Consider the following 26,378-nt stretch of genomic DNA (forward strand, 5'->3'; position numbering starts at 1 on the left):
ACTTATCCCAGAGTGCTGAAAGATGCGGCCAGGGTCATCACAGGATCTCATTATTTGTCAGTGGTCTTGGGAGTCTGGAGAAGTCCCAGTTGACTGGAAGCTGGCAAATATTGTTCCAGTTTTCAAGAAGGGAAAGAAGGAAGACCCCATTAATTATAGGCCTGCCAGTCCCGCTTCAGTGCCTGGTAAAATTATGGAGGAGTTTATTCTGGGAATTATTGTAAAACATCTGAAAGACAGCACCATTATTGGCTGCAGATAGCATGGGTTAATGAGGGGAAATGCTTGCTTAACCAACTTAATCTCCTTTTAGGACTAGATCAGTTGACCATAAAAAGAGAGTAGATGTGGTGCATTTATATTTTAGCAAAGTTTTCTGTACTATTTCTCACAGTATCCCCCTGGATAAAATGTCCAGCACACAGAGAAGTCCATAACACATTGGCTGAGCAGTTGGCTCAGAGATGTAGTAAATCGGGTTGCATCAGGTTGGCAGCCAGTGGCTAGTGGGTTCCTCACAGCTCAGTTTTAGGGCCAGTGCTCTTCAATGTTTTTATAAAAGATCTGGACACAGAAATTAAATGTACATTAAAGTAAATTTGCTGATGACACTAAACTAGGAGGAGCTGTGGACTCCTTCAGGGGCAGAGAGGCCTTACAGAGAGATCTGGATAGACTAGAGAGTTGGGCAACTACCTACCATATGAAATTTAGTAAGAGTGAGTGCCAGAGTCTGCACCTGGAATGGGTAATTGTGGTTATACATACGGACTGGGGGATGAGAGGCTGGAGAACCGCTCTGTACGAGAGAAATCTGAGGGTTTGAGTTCATGGCGAGTATGAGCCACCAGTGTACCTTGGCAGCCAAAGGGGACAACTTGGGGTGCATCAGGCACATCATCATGAGCCAGTTGAGGGAGGTAATTGTCCCACTCTACACTGTAGTGGAGCAGACCCATCTCAAGTACTGCATGCAGTTTTGGAGATCTCAGTAAAAGGATATCAACCTATTACAGTGTGCCTGAAGGAGACTGACCAAGATGGTGAAAGGCCTCAACAGCATGACTTAAAAGGAGTGTCTAAGGTCACTTGGCTTGTTCATCTTGGAGAAAAGAAAGCTGAGGAGTGACCTCATTCTCAAGGGGAGCAGTGTAAGGGGAGATCCTGATCTCTCTCTGGTGACCAGTGATAGGACACAAGGAAATAGAATGAGCTGAGCTGCATCAAGGGAAGTTCAGATTGAACATTAGGAGAAAGTACTTTACTGAGAGGGTGGTCAGTCACTGGAACAACTTCCCCAGGAAAGTGGTCATAGCACCAAAGTGTCAGAGTTCAAGGAGCATCTAGATGATGCTCTTAAGTATGTGGTTTAATTTAAGTAGTTTTGCAAGGAGCAGGGAGCTGGAATCAATAATCCTTAGGGGGCCCTTCCAATTTGAGAAAGTCAATATCTTTTTATCATAGAATCATAGATTAATTGATTGGCTTGGTTTACCTTGCCAAATACTATCTACTTTGCACAGAAAATGTAGTTTCTTTACTTAGTGTTGGTATACAGTTTTTTCATACATTATACAGAATCTAAAAAAAACCCCAAATCAATGTTTTTGTAGAAGCATATTAGTAGCTGAAAATGGTAATATCAACATTAGGTGAAACAGATACTGTTTATGTTATGTTCTACTTAGCTTGGTTTGTGCTTCATTTACTCCAGTTCTGCTAGTCCAACAGTCAAGTTTATGATCCTTTAGTAGACTGGCTAATGGGACTCTCTAGTGCATATATTGCCAAGAATACTACAGGCAGCATACACCCAAGGATCATTTATTTCAATGGAATGCTTTTCTTCAACATATATACTTTATGAATCATGACTTTAAAGATATGTGTTCCCAGGCTGGATCTTCAAAGAAAAGTGTGAATTCTGCTTTTAATCATATCTCTGCAATTCCGTTGACTTCACAGGGACTTCATGGGTGTGAACAATACATCACTGTGCTGTGACAACCAACTGATAGACTGTGACACTTCCATTTCACACATGCAAGAATGGGAATAACACAAAAATACTGGAATAATTAGTACTAACACTTATGCAGAGTTTTGAAGTTGCAACAAAATTGAATTTTTATCAAAATCATTACCATAGTCATTATTGGTTTTGTTCATGATCATGACAGTATTGGAAGAATATATTGTTACAAAATTGATCCTGGCAGTAAACGCCAAGTCCCACAAAAACCTTATGTCCTAATCTGATTTTCAGGACACCCACTTTGTACATAGAAGAACACAGAATATATAGTGTGCTTGCTTTTATGTCCTGACTATTCTCTTGGATCATAGCAGGCTTCATAGTATATTTTGTGGGTTTTTTTGTCTGTTAGATGAATTAATTGAGATTTCACTGCTGATAAAAACCCTGTGTTTCTAAACCCAGTAATCCACCTTCAAGACTGAATACAGTTGCTTTCTCCTGTTTCTGATTGCACTGTCTCAGGTTCAGGTACCAACTGGGTATCTGCTGCACCTGAACAAGGCTGTTTTAATTTTCATTATGGCTACCTTTAACTTCTCTTTGAGCCTACAATATAACAAAGAGAAAAACTTCTACTCTTCTATTCTTTGGCGCTCCAGAGATGAACACTCCTTAGGGAAGGTGCTAGTAGTCTTTTGCACTGCTCATTCTTGCCCTCTAATCTGGCTTCTCTAATTCACTGATTTTTAATACAGATGTAATTGCATTCTAGCAATTTTATTAAAAATTATATAATGTCAGAAAAGAAAGTTGGCCTTCCTCTTTCAGTAAAAAGCCTCCAGCTAAAGCTTATGCAACAACTAATACAAAATATGTAAGACATGAAAATTCAACTATGATCTTCACTGAAAGAATATTCTGGTGTGAAAAGAGTAAAACCCTTTTTATGAAGAGCCTTTAGATAATAAGTTCTGACCAGTTCTTCCCTTAAATGGAGATGAAATAATTTCAGTGAACAAAATGGCAGTGCTCACCTATTACCTTAAAAGTCATATGCGTTCCTGTCTGAGAAATGGGAAAAAATTGTCTAGGGGTAATACGTGATACTAGGGTATTAATTTAGAAAAAGCCAAAATAGTCATCAAATGCAATGATGCAATATTATGCTGATGAAGACTGGAAGAAGTTGGAAGATTTCTGTTAAATAAGAAATAAAATTTGATTTCATGGACCATATGAACACAAACTTTAAAAGAGTACCCAAAAAATATTAACTCAGACATGTTTTACTCTCAAGAGAAACATGACTCTCTAACGACTATCAAGCATTTCCTTCTCTGCAAGTACAAGATCACTTGTAGGTAGAGTGATTTTGAACACAATGGAAAGGAGTCTTGTATCGTGTTTCTCTTTAAGAAAAATTTAATATCAGTAGAAGCAGAGTATAACTCCATACAAGAAATATTCAGTATTACCTCCTGGTGAGCAAATTAACACTGTTGTAAGCCTGGCAAAATATGAAAAAAGCACTTGGTAAAACTTCAAACTTCAAAACCTGTCTACATTGTTGCTCAGGTATCACATCTTAAAACTATTTTTATGTCACTTATCTACCTACCAGGTAACTGAATCTCATGCATATGAATAGATTGGTGAAAATAAAGAGAAACAAGAGAACAGTTTATGTACATATAGAAGCAATGGTCTCGTGTGAAGTGGCTATGAGATACAAAGTTTGAAGAAAATATACATATACACTTATTTCTGACAACAACCAATGTTCAAAAATTTTTCTTATGCATACACAACTTATGTATGCATAAGTGGTGCTTTATAGAATGGTTAAACCAGAACAAATAAAAGAATAAAGGAAAATAATAACATATCCAAACCACCATATTTTGAGGGGGGTAAATTTCCCTGAAGATAATAAAAAAAAAAAAGGTAAAATAAAAAAAATGCTGAGGGTTCAATTATCCTAACACCTCACCAAGAAAATGCCACAAAAAGCCATTGGAAATGTGCTTGAAGAGAGACATAGTAGGCAATGTCTTCAAATTATGTCTCCCTTTCCCTGAGGAGGGCTGTCACTCCCAGCAGCAGAAGGACTCTTCTGGAGCCAGCAACAGCTTGGTATTGCACTGGAGCATAGGAATGAATTATCATGTTTAACCACCTTCAGATAAAATCTTCCATTTATTGTCTTACATAAATCTGATCCTATGAATGAAAATTAGGAAGCCACTTGACATGTGAATAAAGCTGTATCAATGCAGTGCTGTACAGATAATTGCAATACTACAATGATCTCCAGTTGAGGATCTTTTCTTACCAATTACAGACAGAAGAAATACAATGATCAGTAACATATATTACTTCTACCAGACAGCACTAATTAATTTTCTTTTGCATACTCTGATGGTCTAAAATGAACTGTTACCTCCCCTCCACATGGGAAAACTAAGAGGAAAATAGGTTAAACAATGTGGTTAATGAGAAAGTGACTCTTCAATTTGAATGCCAAGAAAAGGAACAATTTATATACTAGTACAGAAAATCCTGGGTGGACTAGAGAATAAAGTCCTTCTATTGCCAACTAGTGCAAACCCTGAGGTTGAGGCTGGCATATTTGCTAATACTCAGGACCAAGAGAAATTCTGCTGTATTTCAGTTTTACACATATAAGTATCAATAAAAAAAAAGTGTTTTGCTTTCAGACTCTTTAAGGCTCATGTCCTCTAATCCTCTGTAACCTTAAGTCTTTGGACTTTGGAGCTACTCTCACATTTCTCTACTTACGACTTAGGCAAGCTTTATGTGCCAGCTTCTCATAGTGATAGTCAAACAGCCTGTTCTTGGTCTCTTCTGGTGACATTCCCAGAAGCATCCCAGTAGGAAAACCAATATAGGCAGACACTTAATCTCTCTTATAATTCAGCAACTACTGCTGAAACAACTATATCCTCCACTTGACTCTTCAATAATTGTCTATGAACATCTAATTCAGTTGAATTACATTAAGATCAACTGAAAATATGGCAAAAGAATGTAAGACATAATGTAAGGGCATACAGAGCTAAAGGCAGCCTCCTAAAACAGGATATTTAGATCCCCACTGTATTGCTTAATTCAGAAAATTATTATCTTGTCTCATTGAAGGTGCAAACATTTGTTATTACCAAAGAAATGTTCTCTATTTATGACAAGAATTATCAGTAACATATTATTTATATTAAGCATTACTTATGCTGTCATAAAGAAAGGGCCAGGGAGAACTGCAGGGAAGGGTTATGCACTATTTGAAACCCAGCTAAAACTGGGAATGAACAATTGATCTTAGTGTCTTGGGGTGACTTTATGATGTGTATTCCCTATCGCTGCTCTATGCCCAGAAATTAATTTTGTGCCTTTCTGTGCCTTTAAACTGAGCCTGAGAGGGGGAAGAGAAGAAAAACGGAGTGAACTTTTGAAAACATTTTCTCAAGGACACAGACACACTCTCCTCTGTGTTCTCCTGCTGCAGCAGCAAGAGCGGAGGAAGCACCCTGCTTGGTCGTCATCCTGCTTTTGCCTCCTTTTCTCTGGAGGGAGACGGAAAGTTGAACTTTGTTTTTCCTGGGACTTTAGTTTTTCACTTCTCTTCTGGACTGTTTCAACATCAGAACACATCGGGAGAATTTTCCACCAAGGTCGTGGAGGTTGGCCCACATAGACCCAGCTCTGAGGAGGAGGAGAGAGACCACATCTAGAGAAGGACTCTGAAATCTTCCCAGGTTTCTCTCCACAGTGAGAGGTTTTATTATTTAGCATTATTATCCTTTTTCTGTGTGTTTGTTAAGTAAATAGTTTTTTTATCTCTTTTACTTTCCTCTGAGAAAAAATTTTTTTCCCAAAGCTGGTGGGGGAGGGGTGGTTGTAACCTGCCTTCTATCAGAGGATATTCTCCTCCAAATTTGTCCAAACCGGCATACTTAGTAAGCTGTAACACCAGTCAAGAGAGTTATCTCTGTGCCTCCAACCCTCACCAACATTGTGTCTCTCCTTTTGATGGCATCAGTAAGAAAGAAGGCAAGGCCTCGTCATCATAATCCCTTCAGGCCCTCTTCAGTACAGGTAAGAATAACTGATTTTTGGAGAAATGTGAGGCATCATTGCTAAAAGTGCTGGGCACGTTACAAATCTACTTTCACAAAGCATGAGCAACTCACCTGAAGTCAATAATACAAGGCAGAAATTACTCCCACTTACCAGATTTAAGATTTGTTGATTTGTGAAGTCTAATGGCCACACAATGTAACCAATTCATTGTACTTTTAAAAAAAATTGTTTCTTTATAGATACTTATTACTTTGAACACACAAAGGAACAGAACAGGGCAGATCTCTGATTTCAGAATACATGCATAAATACAGAATTGAACAGAACTTGAAGCTTACTGTTGTTATCTAAACTGATTAAAGTTCTCTACTCATCTTTATCTGGACAAGACTCATTAAATGTTTTGTTGCAGTCTGCTTTTGATAACACATATGCTGTGGTTTTCCCCATCAGAATGAAAGTATGAGCTTTAGAACTGCTCTGTCAAAGAAATTAAGATTCTCATAATAATTTCATATGAATTTTGTACTTGAACCTCTCTAAATCAAAGCATCCAACATGAACAGCTAAGAACATTTTATCAAGCTATAACCATCTATTTTTAAAGAAAAAAGAAACTGCTTTATGGTGGTATGTTTATACACATTTTAGCTGCAATCTTGAACATACATGAAAGTACAGGATTATGATGCCTATTACCTATTTGAATATCAAAAGGTAAAATATAGATTATAATGTCAGTTGTATGTGCTTCAAGAGAAACTACCTAAATAGCCAGATGTATGTCTCCTAGTGCATTACAAATGTGTCTCCTATTTTTTTCAGTCACTTTGTTTAGTGATATTTTTGAGCTGAAATGTATTATTTGGAAAATAAATACTGCACAAGATTCATGAATATTAACTGCAAAAACGAAAAGCAAGGTAAATATAAGACATTTAGCTTGTATGTGTAAATGCATGTTCACAGGCCACCTTTTAGGAATTTTTTGGTTTTTTTTAGACAAGATAGATTACATTCATCAGACTGTAGAAACAAAAAGTATGAGGTGTTCATGGAAAAACCAATCTTGTATGATGTGAAATGTGCCACATTTCTTCATGGATAGTCAAAATCATACATAGGCCCTTTAACAAGATTAAATTTTATGAATGCAAGTCATTAAGGAAACTGTGGAAGCGTAAACAAGCACCACAATGCCTGCTACTGTGCATGTAAAATCTGGTTTTGCTCACAGATGAGGTTCTTTATTTCCTGATTTTGATGTCCAATTTTCCACTTATATATTATAAATGCAACTACACACATACTGAATTTGGAAATATTAGAAATCATTTCACTACAAAACCACCCTGTGATTAACTATTTCATTTCAGAGACATGCTTAGTGTTACTAACCATGTAGATAATTTAGATCAAGATTCAAGCACTGAAAAATGTATCAATTTATCAGAATTAATATTTCTAACTGACAAAAATTAACTTCAGATTAAGTTGTCTCTAATTAGCAACAAATTAGGTTTACCAATTACCAGTTATATTCTCTTCTTTATAGTGTTAGCCCTAATGAAAAGCATTTTAAATCAGAATTTGCAGAGTGGAAATCTCTGCAAACTGGGAGAGTTAGTGTTCATTATCCTGAAATGTAGGGAACTCTAAAGTGTGTGATCCAGGCCTGTCTCATACTCTGTCCTGCTCCCTACCAGCTTATTCTAAATGTTGCAACTCACCACCTGAGCGTGTCTGGCAGCCTCTGCAGTCAACAGTAAAATTAAACAAATTGCTGAAGTGGCCAGAATGACCCTGAAGGACAGACAATTTTTAGGCACTCTAACACCCAAGTGTTCTAACAGAGTGTTAAGAACAGACAATCTTCTATTATGGCCCACTATAAAGCCAAAGCATACACTGATTTTTACATTTGACACAGAATCACTGAACGGGCCAGGTTGGAAGGGGCCACTGGAGGTCATCTGTTCCAACATCCCTGCTGAAGCAGGGTGCCCTAGAGCATATTTTTTGTGTTTGCATCTGGATAGCTTTTGAGTATCTCCATAGAAGGAGACAATGCCCACAGTCTCTCTGGGCACCCTGTTCCAGTGCTCAGCCATCCTCACAGTAAAGAAGCTCTTTCCCATGTCAGGTGGAACTTCCTGTGTTCCAGGTTCCGGCTGTTGTCTCTTGGGTGTCTTCTGTATGTTTGTATTCATGATTATAGCTGATCCCTTTACAGCATTGCCTTGCCAAAGGTTATTTTTTGTGGTTTGTTTGTTTGTTTGTTTGTTTTTTACTGCAATAGATAAAAGAATACTGCACTCTAGAAAAATGGATGGTAGCGTGATCTCATAGTGGATATCATTTGGCTCAGAGGATTCAGTACTGATCAGTAATTAGGTTTCATCAAATAGTCTGTAAAACAAGAAGTCTTGCTTTAGAATGAAATAAAATCAAAAGAGTTGTCTTTCATTTCAAGTCACTCTTTAAATCTTCAAACACCAAAAAATACCAAGAACAAACCAAGCTTATTAAAAACTGATCAAACTAAATATATCAACATATCCCAGCCTATATATCAGATACTTGCAAGGTTTGGAAAAGAAAGTTGTCCTTCAAATTTAAATAGAAAAGGAAAAATGGAATAATTTCAAATAATTTTGTATAGCAAAAATACTTCTAATGTGGTCAGAAGAGCATCCATGAGAGTATACTTCAGACATGCCTCTAAGGCAAACCCTAGGAGGTTGTGCTGGAAGGTTCTTTTCCTCTGAAGGGCCCAATGAAATACTTATTTCCCTGGGTCACACTGAGAGCTAATGAAAGCCATGAGTACTGACTGCCAGATAGACAATGCAATGCTGACCAACAAATTTTCTACCCACTTAGCTGGTCTGGATATAAGGGTATTAGGAAAGCCTTGAAAGGAATGTTCTATCTGAATGGCACTGTATTTTAGGAAACAGCTTTACCTATCCAATATAAGTTATCTTTAGAAATTACTTTAGTCTTCATCTATGCACCTCAGAACTTTGTGATTAATAATGAATTTTACATAAAAAGGTCTCTGTAAGTCTTGTATCACAGGGAAAAAGCTGAAGGAGATGGAACAGACTTGTCCAAGATGTTGTCTGAAGAATGCCAAATATGTCAGGCAATGAGTGCAAGTTCTGTGACTGTCATGCTTTTATTGATCGTACATGAAGTTAGTAGAAATTAGAAAGAATTAATCTAAACAAAACTTGCTTTTAAAGGACATACCCATTGCACTTACTAAATTGCAGCAGTCAAATACTTGCCTGTTTTCAGTCAATATTAAGTGCTTTGGTTAATGATGAACCTGGAAAACATTGCCTGCTGTCCATCTGCCTCTCATTTGTGTGCCAGAGGAAGAGAGTTGGCAGGAAGATAGGGTGAGCAGCTATTGCACTGTTTTTTCAAATTAAAACAAAAAAACCCAAAACCATCTTCCTCTCCCCCCCCCCCCCCCCCTCAACAAAACAAACAAGCAAGCAAACAAAAAAAAACCCAACCAAAATAGGCTACTATTTGGTCAGGAAGGAAAAAAAGCCCATACACCTGTGCCTGACATATGAAAGGCAGGACACCTGCTGATGATTCAACTATAATATGTGCTGCACATAATTAAATAAACATAATAAATTGCGTGGGGAATCAGTTACGAGAAATCTACTTCATGACTACTTATGTTTTAATTTACCCTGCCTTCCTTTTGTCATCCTTTTTTATTCAGGAAAGGTTGAGGGAGCAAAGGAAGTTCTGTGTTTGTCCACTATTGTCACTGCTTACAGTTTGGGTAGGAAGGGAAGAAACAGACCTTACTTGGTTTGAATCAGATACAAACTCTACACTGACATAAAAAGAGAGTATGATTATTTCTAGAGGGAAAACTGCAAAGGAAAGAGCAAAAAGCTTATTAAGCAAAGTCTTTAATTCTCATTTTTGTTCAACTGAACATTTTGGAATCTACTATCCATGATAATGATTTAAGGCACAGTATTTTTTATAGGAGATGCTCTTTGTAGCTCATAGAAAACCATCCTCAGCTATATGGGATTAAAATGAGCAGGGATACTCTCAGCTACGGACATGTAAAATATTTCAAACAATTGAATATGCAGTTTGGAAGAATAAAATATGTGAATTTTTGTCTACTTTTTGTTTAAAGGTATGCAATGAGATTTTAAAAGTACAGAATATGTACATGAAGTTTTCCCAGTTACTAGGCAATTTAATTTATTTCATCCACTGAAGATGCAGCAGTATTATGCCATGAAAGTTGCAGGTCACAAAATGTTAGTTCATGTTTAGTTCAAGAACTTGTGTAAGGTGAGATGAAATACACTAGCTTCTTGAAGCTCATCTTGAATTTAAACAGAACAATTCTGTGCTGCTTCATTTCCTACTTAATGCAGCTGTAAATGTTTTTGGCCATTTGGTTTTCTGTATTCAGTACTCAACCTTTGGTGTACTTAACTGTCTTCCTGCTCATAACTGAGAAAAATGGCAACAGATTTTGAATAGTTTAAAAATAAAAAGTACGAAAGGAAAAAACACAAAATATCATAGCAAGAATTCTAAGTGAAAGCAAAAATACATGCTCAGAATTTAATCACTACTATAATACTACATGACAAAGGAGATAAAAGCTACCAAAAAAATCCCACAATCTTGCTGCCAACTTGTCAGAAAACACGATCAGCTATAATAAAATTTTTATGGACAAATTACTTAATTACTTTAAATCACAAAGCAATGATATGAAGTGAACTAATTCTGACATTTTTGGATACATTGCATAATGTTTGTCTTCTACACATTAACTCTTCAGAATAAGAATTAAAGGACTTTCCAAGACCTAGGCCTCTTTTTGGATCCAACTGCCATATTTGCTTGAGTCATAAAATATTTCATATTTTGTAACATCTATTGTTAATAAGGGACAGTTTTATTCAATACGAAAGTGTGCTGCTACCAAAAATAATGGTGCCCAATTGATGAAACTGTCCAGGGAGTGTGACTAGTGATCTGACCTGACTAAAAACAAAATTCCCAAATCCCCCAAAAGATAATTTTTCAGTCAGATCAGCAGAATTTCTACAGCAGTTTGCAACTAATAAAACCAAATTAATCACTCTTCTGTTCAATTGCTTGCTTAGTAAGACTGACATTATCTTTCTGAACAAAAAGGGCTTTAATAACAGATATTAATTCCAAAAGCTGTAAGATGCTGACTAGTGTAAAATGCACAAGAAAATAAAATATCACAGATATTATATTGTCTGAAAATACATTATGCTGAAATGTAACATATGCAATATTAGACAGCCATTTGCCATTCAATATGAATGAATATTCTTGTACTGGAAAGTGTGAATACCTAAATACCATATGATTACTTTTTAGATTCTGAGACTTTTTGCAATTTTTATTAGAGACAAAGCAAATGGTCATGCTGACTGAATTTGTCTATTATTAAATAGAGAATTTCACAATTATTAAAGATGGGGTTCTGGAAAAACAGAAAAGAAAGAAAGAAACAAAACCCCACAAAATAAACCCAAAAACTTTCTGGCTCAAATTTGAAGTTTCAAAGGAAACATGATGAATTTATATGGACTTTAGAAAGCATTCATAGCCCTTAGAGTGGAGACTGAGTACTTAGCAAGACCAACAATACAGCATTAACCTCAGTGCTTCACCAAACTGGGTTCTAAAATTGAAAAACATGGATATACATCTGGCATAGGCTGCTGCTGAGATTATTGTCTGCATCAAGCAAACAGAAACTCCACTTATGTGTCACCTTGAGTCTTTTTTTTCTTACATATCCCCACCTTAAATTTTCAGTAAAACTGCTTGTGTGCCTGCTTCTCTCCATGGGAATTGAAGAAATGCCATTTACAAAGTGGTAAGATAAAAGTTCCACATTCACTACTTCCATGAAATACATTCAGAAATCTCGAAAGATTACAGGGTTAAGTATTTTGTTGAAAAAAATCCATTAAAACAAAGTGATGTGTTCTTCTCTTTCATTAAAAGTGAAGGAAAAACTCACAGTCTTAATAATAATCAGTGTCTTCCTCTTTGGCTGGTTGGGAAAGAATGCTCTTCGGCCAAGGAAAGAAATGGTCAGAACATGCCTTGGCTTATGTCAGGCACAGGCTGGTGTTTAGTTTTGTATTTTTCACAACATTTGCTGTTGAACAAAACTTATACCTGCCCCAGAAGGCAGGCAAGCATAATCCTGTTATTTTCCAGATGGATGAACAAAAGAGGTTGCAGAAGATTGTTTCTGACAGTGTTGGGAACAAAACCCAGGGGCCAAACCACATGTCAGATTTACATAAAATGTATTCAAATCAAGAGAAAATGTATTTTCTGAAGGTGTTTTGAATGGCTGCTGAGTAATTTAGTAGCAGCACAGCATGCTACACTGTAGCTCTCACATTCACATCTTTCATTACTACTGGTCTGCTAGGTGCTGGCAGCTCTGACAAGACAATGTGAACCGTAGTAGGGATAAAACAATTTCTGTGACAATGTATAGATCCCTAGTCCTGGTGTTCTCACTAAAACCCTTCAGTGCAGCAGGAAGTCACATCCACCGTCACTGCAAGCAGCAGAGCACTACTGCAAATCACATATAAGCTGCAGAAGAAAAACCACAGGGACATGTATCCCAAGGCACAGATGTGAATTGGTGCCATATGAAAGCCATTACCCCAAACAGGGAAATGTACAGCAAACATGTGATACTGCACTTGAGCAAAGCCTCCAGAAAAGGCAGTCAACAACCTGAAGAATAATTTTATTTTAATGTACTCCAAACATCTAACAGTTACATGTATATTTAATACAGTTCACTTGAAGTGTGAGCTCAAATGCAGATTTGGCATTATATAAAGTTTTGCTATTTTATAGCAAAGCATAGGGTTTCCACAGATCCAGAGAACCTGTCTGCAAACTGTTAAAACAGTTACTTTATCTGGAAGTACTCTCTAATGCAGCAATATTTTTCACACCTCTGGAAAGGCCATAGCACCAGCAGTGTGAGACAATAATTGCTTTTCTATGTTACTATATGCTAACACTTCCCATGTGACTACAAGAATTCTACAATATACTCGTATTTACATTCTGTTGAACAACAGAATACAGTCTTATCCAGCACAAGACAGCACTACTTATAATTTAAATAAACTGAAGAGGTCATGTATCTGTTACAAAATTTTGACTGCACAACTACACTTGGAATGAATGCAGGAAAATCATGTTCAGTATCACTTCCCTGTTCCTTCTGAGGTGGGTTGACCTCAGTCAGCTGCCAGCTGCTCACCCAGCTGCTCTCTTGCCCCTCCTTCTCAACATGACAGTGAGGGTGGGGAAGCATGATGACAAAACTCCTGGACCAAGATAAAGCAGGGGGATCAGTTACCAATTATCATCACAAGACTGACATGGGGAAAATTTATTTAATTTATTGGCAATTAAATAGAGTTGGATGGCAAAGAAACAAAGAGAAAAGTTAAACCTCTTCTCCCTAACCCCCTTTATTTCAGGCTCAACTTTTCTCCGTTCGCAACTTCTGTATCTCCCCAAAGCAAACAGTGCAGAAGGAGGATAGAGAATATGGGTCAGTATTTAAGAACCTCTCTCTGCTGCTCCTTGTCTCTCACACTTTCCTCCTTGTCCAGTGTGGGGTGTCCATGAGTCACAGTTCTTTCATGAAATTCCCATCTGCTGCAGCCCCCACTGCCAGTGCCTGGGCACCTGCACTCTACATCTTCCTTCTATAACCTTTGCAGGCACTTTGATAAAATATTAAGTTATTAACATGTGGACACAAATCTATGAGCTGAAAAAACTGTTCTATTGCACAGCTTGGTCAGTGCCAGTTTGATAATAATGCCTTTGAAAACTTGTCCTAGATATTTTAAAATATCTATTTTTTTTCTAACTGCATGATGTCATACTAGTACAAATCTGCCTGTTTCTGGTGAAGGTCTCTTCTCTCTACTTTCTGTTATATTTACCCACAGCTTAAATTACTGTCTGCAATCAGCCTCCAGTGAAGTGAATTTTCAATAAATTCTGTATATTTCCAGCCAAGGAAAGGACAAGATCAAGTAATGGTCACAAAATGACAAAGCATCTTTGGATGAAGGGGATCACAGATTTAACAGCAGCATCGCTAATTCCATAGAAAATAGATCAACAAAGCTAAGGAGCATGGGATAGAAGGCAAGTGGTACACGATGGTGAGCAAGCAGAGAAGAAAGTTTCACAGGCACTTCATGGTCTAAGAAAAAGCCAGGTTAATGCGTGCTTCAAAGAATAAGTTAATGACAGTGACAATCTAAGAGGTGGAGTAACTTCTCCCACCTGAATTAATTATACCAAAATATAAATTCCTCACAGAATCGATGTACTACAGTTAAAGGAAGAGAAATACCTTCCTTCCTATGATGTGTTCCACAAATAAGTTTCTTGCAGACTCTCAGAAAGATGCAGTGGATATTTCTCTCTTTCTCTCAGAAAGATGAAGTTGACATCTCTTTCTTTTTTTTCCTCTCTCTCTCATGACTATCAAGGAGTAGTATTTAATACTTGTATGTGTGAATTTTACTCAATATTCTCTTTAATCAAGTGACTCAATTTGCAGCACCAAATTTTCTTACTGCTAGTATGAACCAGCTAGCCTGGAAAAAATTGGCTGCATGATGTCCTGTTTTGTTCTTTCTTCTCTGCATATGTGAAAACCATATATTAAACATTTGCCTGAAATTTCTTTAGAAAGCAAGAATTTAGAAAAAAATAAGGTTATAACAATTAAATAATAATCATTGCTCTTTCTTCTTTCCCTTAACCCCCATGAAAAAGGTTATCCAATGAACTGTATGAAACAAATATCCCCAATATACCTGAGGTCCTGTGAAAATTTTTGGTCACAGAGGTGGATTGAGTATAGCACAAAATACAGATCATGCACCAGAAGCTCAATGTCACATTTTTAAGACTTTTTGCCTCAGAACATTCAGTCTTTCAAATGTTTTTTGGAGATAGGTAAATGCTACTCCCACTTTAGAGTTGTGTGAACTAAGTAACAAGCTAAGACTAACCAAACTTTTTGAAACCATGGTGAAAGTTTGCTGATGAGCTCAGAGCTGGTTACCTAGACCAAGAAGAACTGCTCTCTTCTCAGCACACAGGAGAAAATTCATCTTAACCCCACAGCACTCTGGACTGCATGACTTCTCTGCCTGTTTTGTTGTTTGTGGAGCCCTGCCTTCTGACTCTTCTGCTGTTATTGCTGCTCATGAGAGTAATCAAAGAGAGCCAGACTGGCCTGTTGAGAGACACATACATTTTCTTGCCCTTCCCTCTACCACTGCTTTTTTGGACATTCATGCAAAGGCTGGCTGTCTACTGCTTTTTATTTTCTACTGATTTTCAATACCTACAGAGCAAATAACACTTCCTATTGCTCTCAGCTAAAGCAAACCCATAGAGAATTGCCAACTGTTACAAGCACACTGAACCAATTTTATTTCTGTATTGATCTTTCACATACAGAACAACAGGCTTGAGGAAGAGAATTAAAAAACTGCTTCTTCTTCACAGTTTTATTTTGTTGTTTAGCTCTTCAGAACTCTCAAATACAACAGTGTAAACTACCAACTCACTTCTCAGGAAGAAGGCAACATGGCACCTTCATAATATATTTGGCTCTATACTCCATGTGCTGTGCCGAATTAACAGAAAGGAAACTGTTGTCTGAAAAGTCCCCTGTGTAAATCGCTGGGTGACCAGACACAGATGATGAATTTTAGAGAATTTTATATACATTAGAAATAAATAAATAAATAAATATTGAAATTATAAAAATATTGAACACTATATCAGATTATCTTGAATTTTATTATTTTATTATTCCTTCTGTAATCCAGTGACTCCTTTTTTCCTTCGTGTCACTGATATCTGCACTGTTTCATGCATAATGCCTAGTGTCCCTTCAGCAGTACTGAAATCCCTTTGTACTAACATGTATGTGAAATAACTGCTCTTCCTTCCAAGCAGATCAAAAGGGCCACACATCCCACTTCTTCCCTGGAACAGCGGGAGTAGCCAAATATTTTGAAATCTTTGCTGTCTGTTTCACACAGACTGACCCAGACACAAGAAGATGGAAAAGTGAATCATAGGAGATCACTGTCTATGTAGAGAAACTGCAGTGAGTAAGCAATCACATCAACAGTACTTAGAATACAATGCTTTATGTAGCACACAGAAAAAACAAGACTATGCACAATTCTGCACCATTAAAGCAGTCTCCTTTAATACAGAAAAGGAGAATTCTAAAGAACTTAGCAAATTTTGGAAATTTAGGTTAAATGCAGTTTAGAATTTCCATGGTATAATAAAAAAACACTTAAGTATGCTTTATCTGCAGCACTGCTGAAAGGCGAATAATATAATTTTCAAAGCAGATGTATCCAGAAAATGGAAATTGGGTTATACAGACTATTAGAACTTTATTCTTCCTATTTTTCTTGCAGAAATCCAGAGATTTTTTGAATATTGGAATTTTAAAATTATAACACATAGCCAAATCTAAAAATCAAAGATAATGAAATGCGATTCATTATCCTTTATAATGTATACCTTAATTCTGGTGAATTCACAACTTACTGTCTTTAGAAGACCTAATAAATTGTGGCATAGATATTCAGTAAAATCTCATAGAGAAATAACTGCTGTTAGCAGCATCACTCACTAAGAAAGTAATAAATAATTACTGCAATTTTCAACAGTGCACTGAGACTATTTCTTTAATGTGATTATTAATCTCACACTTTCCTTTGGAAAATGAAATTTTCTGGTTATTCTTAAAATTACACTAGCTATTATTTTGTCATGTTTGATAAGAGGGTCTGCTAAACAGGAAGGTTTTAGAATGTTCTGAATTATACAATATTTTAGTCATGCTTTGTGAAGGTTATAGCATGAAAACCTAACAATCTATTCACATATCTAATTACCAACATATTTGTAATGCGCTTAACAATGAAATAAAAAACATACATTAGAGATTACCATGATCATTAAACATCTTATCCTGTTTAAAGACATTAAAATTGACATGATGGTGTTTTTAAGCATTCCTCATTAGTCCTTTTCATTTTACCACTTCATTTCTAGTAGGAAAAAATGCAAAGAAAATATGCTGTCTTGAACCACTTGGGTCAAGTGGACTTCTTTAAACTTAATAACTGGAATCAATGAAATTCAGAGTATGAGTATGAGGGTATTACTGAAGTGTTTGACTTAGATAAAAATGGACATAATAAAAACATTGCTCCAAACTGATAATACCAGCCTTTATTATTTTCAAATCTGGTCCTCTACATTAGAGAGGGAGAGTGGTGGAAGAACAACAAAATATTTTGGCAGGAATGCACCTTAACCACAGGAAAGATTGATAAAACCCTTCCATTCTACCACTAGACTATACAGGAACTCTCACTGGGACAGTCAGTATATAAAACATAAAGCTGGACTCATGTCAAAATGACCATTGACATGACAGAATTTTCTTCAGAACTGTGAAATTTTTTTGCTCACCATCACAAAACATTTTTTGTATTTCTTGCAAATTAGTCGAAAGTTAAATCTTCAAGTCTTTGTGGTGAATGATTAATTATTCTGCATAGCTATGACACAGTTATGCCTTTTAGGATGAATTAATTCATCCTACAATAGTAAAAACAATCCAAAATACTGTGAAAGTTAGTGCCTTTTTTGTATTTACTTGATTTTGCTTTATTATGCTAAATTGAACTTGCTTATAAATACAAATACCCTTTAGCAACACTGGTAATTCAAATGAAATATGTTACATTCTTAAAACAGAAAATATGGTTGAAAATAACAGCTATCCTTTTTCCTATAGGAAATACAGTCATCTGTAGCATCTCTTATTCTACCAATTAAAAATTTAAATTCTGGTGGATACCTTCAGGAATAGAGATTAAATGATGCAAATGATGCTCTCTTATTTTTTCAGGACATTGAAGGGCAAATGAGAATTTACTATGTCAATTTCAAGCTCATGATTGGAGCATCTCTTTGAGCTAAAATCAGCATTTACCCCCAGACAGAATTTGATTTAACAGAATGCCAAATTTGGCATAAAATTTAAATACATAAAATTACCAACAAAATTTAATTTTTCAAATTCCATGTTCAACAGGAGATTGGAAGGTGTGCCACGCTAACAGGACTTTCCAAATAATACTTTCCAGTATTATTTTCTGTGCCACTAGAGACATTTATAAAATATATTTCTTTTATCATTAAGACTTACAACAACAAAATCTTGAATTTTAAGTAGGTTTGAAGCTGCAGTAATTGCAACAGAAAAAAGGGGTTATCAATGGGATAAAAGATTGTGAGAAACAAATAAAGAGTATTTTGCAAACCAATTCTTCTATTTTTTCAGCATGTTCACCATTTAACACTGACCACTGAGGAAGGTAACCTAAAGACAGACTGTCAGCTTTTATCCTAGTGAGCAATAAGTGTCTGAGTACTGTACGAATTTTTAATTTTTGTCATAAATCCACGTACTTATACAGGCAAACTCCTTTAGATTAATACCTTACTTGAAAGTAGGTGAGATCAGATGGAGTAAATATGATTCATCAGCATTTTTCTTAAAAAATGTAAGTAATCAACAGCCTCATATTTTTTCAAATCTATATCTTTGAAATATGGTAAATATACATTGCTTTCTTATGTTGCTTCTATGGTTTCAGGTAGGTCTGAGTCACCTGTGACTCAGAGCCCAGTTCAGCATGGAGGTCTGGATGCCTGCTCCTTCAGGAAAGGCAGTTGACAGTGTTGTACTATTCTACTGTGTATTACTGAACTGTTAATACAGTTCGCATTTTAAAATTTATATAGCTATGAACATCTTCGAAAGAGGCTGAAGTAAACTCACACCCAGCCAGAGAACCCCAAACTTTCTTTGACGCATTGAATTCAGTCAGTAGTTTTAGTTTTTGGAATACACATCCTTGTAGGAGCTCAAATAGCATTTACTGCAACTCTGTAAATTGTGCATAAGAAAACACAGCAGGTATCACTTATTTTGTGAAAAAGCCTTTTCATCTAAGATAAATGTATAATGTTACCCTATGAATTGGAAGATGAAAATATTATGATACCATATACTATGAACTGGTCTGTGGTGAGCCACTTTGCAATAAACCATCCAAAATTAGTTAATGATTTTTTTTGTGTACCTCCTTACAGACAGAGTATGAGACGCAAAATAACAAGCCCTTGACATAGGATAAACATGATTTAGCAACAACCAAAGCATTAATGTGTTATCAACCTTACCCTCATACTGAATGCAAAACAGCACTATACCAGTTACTGAGAAGAAAACTCTATCCCAGCTGGAACCAGGACACCCAGCTTGGGCAGGAATGTTGGAAGGACTTCAAGAGGTCCTTTCCAGCCTAAAGAATTGTTTGATTCTGTCTTTCTGTGTTCTTGAACCATTCCTGTAAGGTCAGTTAATGTAAGAAAATCTAGTGTAAAACCAGAGTGCAAAGGGTACAGGAATTCAAACATCTGCTCTTCAAGTCAGTAGTTAATGAGCTTGAACAGCCATAGCAGTTGGTTTGTTGGCTTTGGCAGATCACTGATGAAATATTGCATAGTGCTGATGAATGAAAGCAAAATAACTTCAGAAAGTGGCTTATGTTTCTAAACACACTGAATGTTCTGTTCGTGCACAAAAGCTGAAATTGAAACAAACACAAAAGGTAATCTTTTCTATATTCTTTATGAGAATCCATTTTCTTATTTGAGTTATTCCAGATAGCATGCCACATGGAATGATTTAACTAGCTGATTCCAATGTTCCAAATTTTTGTTTTAAATTTTAATTGTATATACAAGAATTTGTATTCACTAGCTTGATGCATCTCTTATGGGACTATTTTTAAGACTAAGTAACAGATGTAGTGATTTATCTGTGTAAAACTGTAACAGCTGGATTGATGAAACTAAGATTAAGGCTTTCAGAGTACAAACATTACATAGGCATACACTGTAAAAACATTCCTACCTTATAGTGGTAAATGTGATAATTTTATGAAATTTTCAATTGCTATAGAAAATGCAGTAAACATGAAAGTGTGTAGTTGTATATATGTCCTTCTAAAAGTAATCAGAAATTTTCTTCAAAATTTATAAAAATTAATATCCTTCAGCATTTCCAGTTCTATGAAACAAAACATCTACATGGGTATAATTCATATATGTGCTGACTTAAATTCAAAATTAACATATAGAGTATGTAAAATATTCCTTTTTAAAACCACGTCTAAATGTGTTTTTTTAAACAATTTTATAAATTCATCTAATAAAATAAAAATCCTTAAATATATCCCAGACTTCTTTCACTGTCAATCTTCAAACAATTTTGAAAAGATGAGGTGCAATAAGATGACGGCGATATTGCATGGAGCTGTCTCAAGTCATTTACCAAAACACCTTTCCATTTCTCATCATCACATAATTGATTATGTTGGAACTCAGTATTGCACATATGAAAGTTAAGCTACACTATATACCTGATACCTGCTGAGATACACAACCTGCTGCTCAGATGTTTCCAAATCATCAAACAAAAAAATCCTATATTCTTAGGTAAATGGTAATGTTGGAAATGATAGCAAATCATCAGAAAATTAGGGTTTGGTTCTTTTTTTTGTTTACTGATTTAATGTAATTTTAAGTAATACTTTCACACTATGCAGAATATCCAACACCTGTAAATAACTGTAAATAACATATAAAAATATGACTTAAACGTAGGCACTGTTATGAAAACCTGTATATCTCTGAAATAATGAAATGAAATAGGTAAAGGCCATGACTCATTCTGAGTCAACATATTGTATGGATAGTGATTTACTTATTCTTTTTAGAAACAAATTTTCAGAATGCACATGCAAAAAAAAACTTTGTAGAATAGTTCAAGCAATGATTTTCCTCTTCTGTGGAAAGAAAGGAAGTAGAAGCATAGGTAAAATCATGGACACTGATAATGTAATCCTGTAGCTAGTACTTAATACATTGCATCTTGCCAAAGTTTCCATGTGAAGGTACAAAAACATGTTGAGGACTTTCTCAGTTCAGAATGTGCCATCTGCTTTTGAAGCTGAAAGACCAAATGATAAACTTCAGCAGCTTCTGTACCACTGCCTGGTCTAGGGGACAGTTGGCCAAATTAACTGGATAATGTATTTAACAAATAAATTCTTTTAAGGACAGCTAAAGGTGCCCTTCTCAGCCATGAGTAAATGCTCACATCCATACTACTAATTAAAGTGTGACAGGAAACTGGAAACAACTGCTTTCAATATGTTCACTTGGAAAATACATGAAATATAAATGTACATAATATGATGATATAGCTCAGTGGGGATGGGCACTATGTTCATTGAATTCCAGAGAAAAATTCTGAAAGTTCTGCAGGTAAATAACATGGAAAAGAGTGATGCTACACATACAGTGAAGATTTTAATTAATGCTTGCCTGGAATCTCCCGAACAGAAAAGGACCTGCTGTATCACATCACTGTATAGAACAGATAGAAATATAATTCTGAGACAAAAAGCCTAAGATGCCAAAAAAGATCAGTACTCATATTCTAAAAGCTAAAATCCACCTTTTGATTTTCTAGAAAATCAAAATCCTGATGACCTGATTATCTCACTACCTTTCTTGTTAAATTTATCTTCCTTCAGCCAGTGAATTGAAGAAACATCCTTTGCCCCCATGACAGTCATATCACTTTAACCACAAAGTAGAGCAAATTTTACATCAGGCAAATGCATTTCAGAACCCAGTCATGGAATGAAATGTGTTCGAATTAATGTTCTTTGAATAACTTTAAAGAACAAATCCATAAAACCAATCCAAACTACATCTCAAGTATGTGCTCAAAGCTTTAACTGAAAAAAACCAATACAATCTCAATTATGAAATCACAAAAAAATTAAACTCGAATGCACATTTTCAAACCAGTAATCAAATCATCCTAAAATAAACAGAAAAGGAAACAACAAATGAAACTGCATTAAAACAGGTTTCTATTTTCTTTAGGCAAGGCAAAAAAAGTAAGCAATCAGAGCTTTATTGACTTTCTTCTATAAAGCTGCTGTTTCACGAGGACCATAAAGACAATGACTGAACATTTAAAGCACATTTAATCTTCATCAGGTTTGAGAAAATGGCCATATCTAAGGAAACTAATCATACAGTTAAAAGAAAGCAGTAGCTCTAAACTATGTGAATGTATTAGTTTCCTGCACACGTGGATTTAAAAAGAAGAAGTTTGAAAAGAGAAAATCTGCTTCTATAGGTGTTATTGGATGTGTTAATTGTGGTGTTTAACAACTGGAGTCATAGCTGCATCCAAAACTGGAATTACTGTCAAATATGATCTTCAAAATTTATTCAAAGTCAAATGTAACAAATCTATTGCTCCCCAGTTGGAGAGCTTTGAAACAGTAACAAAAAATGATCATTTATTCTACTCTTTGCCTCTTTTCCTGCATTATAGGGAAAAAACCAACACATTAATTTTGCAGGTAAAGCATACAGATAGAATTATCTATCTCCAACAGCCACTGAGAACAGAAATCAACAGTTTTGTCATGGATTCATATTTTATATCTTATGATACAAGATCTTGGGAGGCTACAAATGCCTTGTCAAGTTTCCTTTTTCCTTTGACAGAGGTTAAGGATGACTGCTGAAGGATTGCAATTTTATTGCTGCTTGGCGAAGGATATACCGCTCTCTCTACATTTTAGAAGGACTCACAAGAATAATCACAAGTCATTTTGAAGGCCAAGCCTATAAACTCAATTTCATGTAAATCCCTGCCAGTCACAGTCTACAATCACACCTTGCAAGTTATTTAGTATGCCACTGTTTCAAAGACAGCAGTATAAAATTCCAGTAAACAAAGGAAATGTGTAAATTTAACTGATATTTTTTAGTGTAGCAACAAGGAGAATGAGGCCATAAATACAGAGGAGTTAATTTTTAGGTAGAAAAAGAGGGAAATAAATTTTTCAGTGTAAACTAGAACTCTATAACTAGAGTCAGTTTTGTCATTGCCATTTAGCTGCATTTTTTGCTAAGATATTATTAGGCTTTGAAACCTGTACAGCGTTTTAATGGCTTAAGTGTATGAAGCAGAGACAATGCTACCACAGCTGATGCAATGGAGACAATTATCTGACCAATATCTCACACAAGAATAGTCTCTGGCATTAAAAAACAACATAGAATAGTTTATTAGTATTGAGCTGTATAACTCTATCAGTAAGTTTTCTGAGAAAAAAAATCTCTTTATCTGCTAGATCAAAAGGAGAGGAAGGGATATAATTTTCTTTGTAAACTTTATATACTTTTACAGTCTGTACAAAAATCCTAAAATAAATACGCTGTCAGCTAATAAGATTTCAATATGTGGTTTGTATGCTATGCGACTTTGCTCCATTAATACTAGATGTTAATACTAAGCATAAAAGGAAAAAAAATCCCTGTTTTAAATGGAGAAAAAGAGTAATGTAGAGACCGGTGGCTGAGCAGGAATATAGGTTGGAAATGAAACAGTTTCTTAAATGGCAGCTCCTGTTAGCCCTCCATATATTGAAAAGAGAATTTATGTTCTAACAAGTTGGTTTCTAAAAGAAGTGGTAAAGCTTATGGGGTAAGCATACAATCTAACAAAAAAATGCTGAACAGTCTCTTCTCCCCATATCAATCTACTCTATATACTAAGATCATCAAACCACTGTCATTTTAGAATTTATTAACATTTACATCACAGAGAAACAGCTCAGAAGTAAAACAACAAAATTTTCAGAATATGCTTTGATTTTCCTTTTTTGATAGTAAAAGGCAATTTTGAGAAGTCTAATGTGCATGTTTCATGGTGACTTTTGCAGCAGTCTCCTTCACATACCATCTTCTAACAGCAAAAATAGTCCTGGCTAAAACCTCCTTTATTTTAATGATTTGTGCACTACATTCCCTCACATCACAAATGTTTACAGTTCAGGTGCAGGAATTATCTCTAGCACTTAAGCTATGTGGAAAAAAAAAAAATCTTCATTATAGTAATTTGATAATTTCTGTGGGTGTCAGAATTATTTCTAAAATGTTTCTGAAGTAATGACTGAATACTTACCATTATTTAACATTACTGATATAAATATAACAAAAAAAATCTGTATTATTTCTGTTTTACTTCTTACCTAGCTTGCACATATGAAATTCCATGACTGGAAAAGACCTAATTTGTTACCAAAGCATGATACCAATACTCTTCTTAAAATGATAAATGAACCATTCTGAAAACTATTGTTTTTACAAGATGAAAAATGACAGTAGTGACCAGCCACTCTTGTATAGTACTGATACTACAGTGGCAAATGTAGATATGACAACTTTTAAAATCGTAGTTGTTTGGATAAGACTTTTAAAATCACCAAGTCCACCCTGCATTGTGAGATGTTGTTAGCATGCCCATTTTTAATTTTTTATCTTAAACAATAAGTTAGTTTTATATTTAGCACTAAAATTCTGATGACAAATCTAATTCATTCTATGTGTTAATTAATAAGCATAAAATATGAGTCCCCCATTTGTAACCTCCAAACTTATGTTTAAATGGTTTCACTTCTCAAACTGACTTAATCTGTCTCTGTAAACGTATTTGGACTTTGAATGATTCATAAGTTCTCCAAAGGACTGAAGTAATCTGTGTGAACTAAAATGCTCTTTCAGTCAAGGAGACTACCTTATGAAAAAGGTTTCCAAGTTTGCTTTCCAATATGACTTGTCTTTTTATTGTCAAAAAAGAAAAGTGAAATCACATTTTATTGCTCAATATAGATGACTAAAACTCTTAGTGTAAGCCAGTGGTAAATTCTTACCTTATTGTGATAGGGACAAGTGTACCTTTGGTAATAGATTGGTTGAGGGATACAGTCAGAATGTTCTGAGAGTTTCCACAGCCGAATCGAACTGTTGGTCTTCCCTCCACAAGATACAAGTGAAGAAACTGCTCTCCAAAATTTCTTTCACCAGCTTTGGAAACAAAAATGGAGACAGTCACACTTCTGAAAGTGTAGGACCTCACAGAGCTATTTCACACTACTGGAACACCATCACCAGACATGACGCCTATGTGACATTGAGGACTCTTCTGTCCATATACAGGACTCTTTTTGAGTGAGTGGGAGACAAAAAATCAGAGTCTTAAGTCTCTGTATTTAGCTGATAACAGTTAAGAGTAAAAGAAAATAACTAAAAGACAAAATTGACTTTATACCACTGCAGTTGCATCTATCTTACAGAGATCATTAATTGATCTTTTCTCTATATCCAGCAGTATCATTAAGGCAACAAAGGTGACAATAAAAAAGCCAAATCCCTTTCATTCAGCTTTTCAAATAAATTATAGAAAACAAAAATTATAGGAGAACATCTCTTATAATAGATTTAAAGATTGTGAAAAATTCAGCTTTCCCAATTATTGATATATTTCAGACTTGATGAGAAGAAAAATTATTTACAGAACATCAAACATACTGTTACTTCCACTCTTAAAAATATACTTAAGGTCACTTCCACTACATAGTATATTATAAACTGCAAAAATGACAGCAAAATATTTATATTTAAGTGGTGAATGATGCATGGCTCTTCTACAAAAAAAGGACTGACACCTACAGTTTCAAATTATATTGGGTGAATTTGCCCTTTGAATTTAACTGTATTTACTTTTCATAAAAGGTAAGAGTTCCTGTTTACAATTTTTGTTCCCCTTTAACACAAATTGTTAAAACATTAATCTGTTTCTTTTGCTGTATTTTACTATATTTAATTGAAGTAAAAAAGACTCAGTAACTGGGTCACAAAATTGAATTTACTGCATGTATCGCTTGATGTACTATTGCCTCTGAGTAGGAGGCCCTGGATGCTGGCATGGGTATCAGATAGGCAGAAATCTTATGCTTGCATTTGGGGGACCCTCATGTGTGGAGTGCCTGGCTTTGGGTGTGTGAGTCTTGAGTGAGTCTGTCCATGACCCATGAGTAGGAGTCCCCTGAAGTGGGTCAAAAGGGTTGGGATCTGGGCTGGGTTTCAGCTGATAGGTAGGAGCCTGGAGGGGCTGGGTAGG

General features: G+C 35.5%; 1 protein-coding gene across 4 annotated transcripts in view; it reads right to left on the reverse strand.

Moving 5' to 3' along the window:
* The window catches only part of EYS (eyes shut homolog), an 860,563-nt gene that overhangs the window by 118,238 nt on the left and 715,947 nt on the right, over positions 1-26,378 (reverse strand). For all 4 annotated transcript variants that reach the window (XM_048297572.1, XM_048297571.1, XM_048297573.1 and 1 more), the window contains one exon: positions 25,129-25,282. In XM_048297572.1, coding sequence (XP_048153529.1) covers positions 25,129-25,282 — 154 coding nt within the window. The remainder of the gene's footprint in view (positions 1-25,128; positions 25,283-26,378) is intronic.

Source organism: Corvus hawaiiensis, chromosome 3, assembly GCF_020740725.1.
Source record: "Corvus hawaiiensis isolate bCorHaw1 chromosome 3, bCorHaw1.pri.cur, whole genome shotgun sequence".
Taxonomy (NCBI): domain Eukaryota; kingdom Metazoa; phylum Chordata; class Aves; order Passeriformes; family Corvidae; genus Corvus; species Corvus hawaiiensis.